Source organism: Aplysia californica, unplaced genomic scaffold (genome assembly GCF_000002075.1).
Source record: "Aplysia californica isolate F4 #8 unplaced genomic scaffold, AplCal3.0 scaffold01096, whole genome shotgun sequence".
Lineage (NCBI taxonomy): Eukaryota > Metazoa > Mollusca > Gastropoda > Aplysiida > Aplysiidae > Aplysia > Aplysia californica.
Genome location: NW_004798366.1, coordinates 101,897 through 107,122, shown reverse-complemented (window position 1 = coordinate 107,122; position 5,226 = coordinate 101,897). Strand labels below are relative to the sequence as shown.

The following is a 5,226-nucleotide window of genomic DNA, read 5'->3' as shown; positions in this document are numbered from 1 at the left end:
CCGCGAAAATGATTCTTTTTGTGATTTGACAGCTGAATTAAGTGTATGCTGGGGGGTTTTCTGTCTCAATTATTGCTCAATTTGTGTAAAATCCATCAACAAAATTCCTTTCACACTGTGAAATAGCAGGTGCGAGCTGTATGAATTAACCTTGTTTTTCGACTGGACTGATGTTATAAGCTGAAAACTGCTTACAAGTTATATAATTTCCCTTTAAAAGTTTCATCCGTTACGTACTTTAACATAAATCTTCGTAAGACTTAAGTTCAGTGTTGTCGCTGGGGAGACGAAGACTTTTCTTTTCAGATTTGAAATAATAGTTTTCAGAGGGCGGTCTTAATTTGTACTCTCTGTACAAACGACGTCTCATCCTAACTTGTACCTTGCAAAAAGCATTTATGTTTAGACACTTCACCCTCTGCCTCACATACTGAAGGCTTTTTTCACTGGGTGTGGTTTCTAAAATGGTATGGTTTAGGGATCCCGTGGGGGTACGGGAGCGGAAATTCACATCTAACCAAAGTTGTCACATTGACCGCAGCTGGCCGACTATGGTTCCCGACTTTTGAAGACTGGACTGATTTTTGTGCATCAGGCGTAGAGGACATTGTTGAAAGGAGATCACAGCTGACAAAAGAAAGCCACAGCCACTTGAAGTCGACGAAAATCAAGATTTCTATATATAGTATCATCAGCGTCACTGCGCAAGCATCTACGTCTTGTTTTGTTTTTGTTTTTGTTCTGGATTGGGTTTTTGTTTTGTTTTGGTTGTTGCAGGTTTTTTTTTAAATTCCATTATTGTTTAAGTTAAGAAATAGAAAAAGGTGATCACGAAACAGAATAAAACTATAATGATCTAAGATGTCCCTTGAAGTTTTTATTCTAAAAACTGATTTTTCTGGGGAACCCACTATAGACTGAGTTGAGGGGTTCTGGAATGACGCAGGCAATAATACATGTAATATGGATGCCCTCTAGCAGAGTAGACACTTTTGGAAAAAGTTCTCTTAGCAAACACGTTCAGCTCGGAGGACACACATTTTAAAAACCCCAGAATTCGAATCTCTGTGTCGGATCACAAAAAACAAACAAACAAAAAAACTTCCATGATACCTGCATCGAAGCTGTATCCCCCCAAGTTGGTATACATGTGGTATCTTTGGTCCAATTCAGCACAGGTTATTAGCTCTGGCAGACAGAGTTGAAGCAGACCACCCCATAGATTATCTAGATTGTGTTAGTTGGGTGTGAAACATTTACGACCATTGCTTCGTAGCTATGTATATGAGGAGTGATTTACAGTTTTAAAAAACCCAGTGATATTTGATGGTGTTGAAGAACGCGACTACTCATAAGGCAGTTTCCAAACATGTCCATGCTAATAATTCCTTGAATGTTTGCTCTGGATTTTCAAGGCGTGTCTGTCCAAGACTGTTTGAGCGTGCTAGGTAAGTGGTTTCAAAGTACATGTAGCATTTTGTTGAAATTGTACTTTGTGGGTGGTTGGTAGGGCGGGTGCTCTGATTTAGCTTGCTCCTTCTTTCAATATCCTACATCAATTGCCATTATCTCTCCTCCTTTTTTGTGTTTGTTACTCACTTATAACACCTCTAATCTTCGGCACTTCTTCGGTCTTATCGTGTTACAACTGCAGTAAAAATGTAACTAAAACTAAACTAAAACTGTAGTTTGTGATCCAGAGACCTTTGGAGACAAGGAGAACGCTCAACTTTGCTCACTCAAGTAGCTCCGTCAGCTAGGCCACCACGCTTGACCATGTCAGAGTCAATCACAGTTCTCATTTGTCTCCTCCTAGCTGGGCTTAGAGCCACGGTAAGAATAAGTTATCATCATCATCATCATCATCATCATCATCATCATCATCATCATCATCATCATCATCATCATCATCACCATCATCAATGTAGTAACACATAGAGTATGATTGGAGAGGCGTGAAAATTGTCCATCAGTAAATTTATGACATTTTTTGTAATTGTTCCTAAAATGGCTCCCTGATTCTACTCAAAAGTATCTATCGATCTATCTATCTAATAATAATAATAATAAATAGCATTTACACTGCGCATTTCCATTTCCTAAAAGATGCTCAATGCGCATTACAATGAAAAAGACATCACATCTTAAAAATTAATCGACACAAATGTGTACGTAAAACAAAGTATTATACATATAATATAAATGCATATGTGTAAAATTTTATACCAGAAAAACAGTCTCGCAGTGAGGTTGAAAATGTGTTCACTAAAAATATACAATGCAATATAAATTCACGAACAGTCAAAATACAGTTGAAACGTGAGTAACTAGAAACATTCATTAAAACATTAATTCTATACAGATAGAAAAACATTTCCACTCTATCTCTCTCTCTCTCTCTCTGTCTGTCTGTCTCTCTCTCTCTCTTCCTCTCTCTCTCTCTCTCTTTCTCTCTCCCTCTCTCGCTATCTCTCTCTTTTCTCTCTCTTTTCTCTCTCTATCTCTCTCTTTTTCTCTCTCTCATTCTCACTCGCTATCTATCTACCTGGCTATCTATTTATCTATCATTCTATCTATCTATCTATCTATCTGTCTGTCAGTCTAACGCGTTGCTCGACCGAACCTCCCCCCCCCCCACCCCGTCCATCCGCCGGATTCCTTCCCGCCTTAATGGTACCTCTGTGTATGGTAAATAAACTCCACCACTTTCCCAACAGAACGGTCACACAAAACCATCTCTTGACCTTACCCTTCTCGCCACGTTCACACGTCTGCCGGTCCACTTGCCCGCCTCCGCCTATCTGAACATACGATGTAACTACACAGGTGAGTGGGAGGGGGGTTTTTTGTTTGTTTTTTGTTTGGGTTTTTTAAAATTTGTTTTGTTTGTTTGTTTTTTGTTGTTTTTTTAGGAGGTGGGGTGGGGGGGGGGGGGGTGAGGTAAGTGTTTTACTGTGCTTGCAATTGCATAAGGTCATGTGAGCAGGCGGGAGGCATTAGACATTTTCAGTTTTGAATTTTTCCCCGGGCGGCAGCCGAAGCCTACTCTGATTGATTTTGGACCACCAAGGGATCTTCAACGTACGCAACTTGCACACAGGACCTCCGAGTTGTTTTGCCCTTGTCCGAGAAGGCTAAGTATAGATCTTTCCTACCATAAAATCTGGGATTTGGCTGGAAACCAGCAGTTAGAAGGAGCCAAGGAGTAGCAGAAGAAAGGCTGCAGAAAGAGTCAGAAGCCCAGAGAAGGGGGTAAAAGAGGTGAGGGGGTGGGGGCAGAAAGTGGAGACGAAAGCAGACGACAGAACATTTTTAAAGAGCAGTAAAGTAGTTGAGAGGAGACAATTTTAGAGAAGAAAATTTCCCGTCGCCATCCGGATTCGAACCCGGGACCTATTGAATGAGAGGAGAACACCTTAACCTCTAGGCGACCATAGCTCCCTGTGAGGGTGTGGTCAAATATGAAAAAAGTCATTGGAAATATATTATTTATCTTGACAGTTTGTTAACGTCAGGGCCCTTAAAAACAGCTTGCACTGAATGCTTCCCAGGAAGCTGAGAATGCTTCTGGGCTGTTGTACAGTAAAGCAAGTTAAGAATAAGTATTTATCATCATCATCATCATCATCATCATCATCATCATCATCATCATCATCATCATCATCCTCATCATCTGGGGTAATAGGTCTATTTATCATCATCATCATCATCATCATCATCATCATCATCATCATAATCATCATCATCATCTTCTGGGGTAATAGGTCTATTTATAATCATCATCATCATCATCACCATCATCATCATCATCATCATCTTTTGGGGTAATAGGTCTAGTTATCATCATCATCAGCAGCAGCAGCAGCAGCAGCAAGAAACTGCCTCTGGCCTTCCCTCTCTCTCTCTCTCTCTCTCTCTCTCTCTCTCTCTCCCTCTCCCTCTCTCTCTCTCTCTCTCTCTCTCCAAAAAAAAGAAAGAAAAAGTAAGGGAATCGAGCGTAAGAGAAATATCAATATTGTTGGCTTCCCTGACATTATTTGTCCATCGTGTTCCCTTTCAGGCCTGTCCACCTTATCGTTCTTGGGCATCGGCAAGCGGCCAGACTGTTGCTCCACTACAGAAAACCTGGCTTTCATCACCCCAGAGGACAGAGGTGAGACACACCACAGGACAAAGGTGAGACACCCAATAAGACAAAGGTAGGGTGATCAACAGGACGTAAGGTGAGACACTCCACAGGACAAAGGTGGAACACCTCAAAGGTAAGACACCCCACAGGACAAAGGTGGAACACCCAAAGGTAAGACACCCAACAGGACAACGGTAAGACACCCCAGAGGTGAAAGGTAAGACACCCCACAGGATAAAGGTAAGACACCCCTGTCCACCCTATCGTTCTTGGGCATCGGAAAGCGGCCAGACTGTTGCTCCACTACAGAAAACCTGGCTTTCGTCACCCCAGAGGACAAGAGTAAGGCACCCAATAGGAAAATTTTAAAACATCCAATATGACAAAGGTAAGACACCACACACGATGAAGGCGAGGCACCCCAAAGGTTAGGCACCCCACACGACAAAGGGGAGACACCCCTCACGACAAAGGCAAGACATCCAATAGCACAAAGGTAGAACACCCAATAGGACAAAGATAAGACACCCCACTGAACATAGGTAAGACACCCCAAAGGACAAAGATGAGACACTTCACTGGATAAAGGTAAGACACCCAATAGGACAAAGGTAAGATACCCGAAAGGACAATGGTGAGACACCCCACGAGACAAGGGTAGGATGCCCCAAAGGACAAAAGTGAGGCATCCCAAGGGTGAGACATAATTGAGACACCAAAAAGGACAAAGGTAAGACACCCAGTAATTCAAAGGTAGGACGCCCCACAGGACAAAAGGTGAGACACCCAACAACACAAAGGTAAGACACCCCAAACGACAAAGGTTAGGCACCCCCACACGACAAAAGTGAGACACCCAATAGGACAAAGGTGAGACAACCCACACGACAAAGGTGAGACACCAAATAGGACAAAGGTGAGACACCCAATAGGACAAAGGCAAGACACCCTGCAAGACAACGGTGAGACACTCCATGGGACAAAGGTGAGACACCCCAAAGGTAAAACACCCCACTGGACAAAGATAAAATACCCAACGGGATAAAGGTGAGATAAAGCTCTTGAACCCCTTCCTCCCACCCCACCCCCCACCCCCA

The 5,226-nt window shown here is 42.6% G+C and overlaps 1 protein-coding gene across 1 annotated transcript; it reads left to right on the top strand.

Annotated features, from left to right (window-relative positions):
- Positions 1–32: 32 nt before the first annotated feature.
- On the top strand, positions 33–5,226 carry LOC101850052 (the record flags this gene model as incomplete). Its single annotated transcript, XM_035973277.1, is given in 4 exon segments — positions 33–1,448; positions 1,701–1,833; positions 2,718–2,826; positions 4,061–5,226. Coding segments are annotated over 4 exon segments (507 nt in total). The 5' UTR covers positions 33–1,326.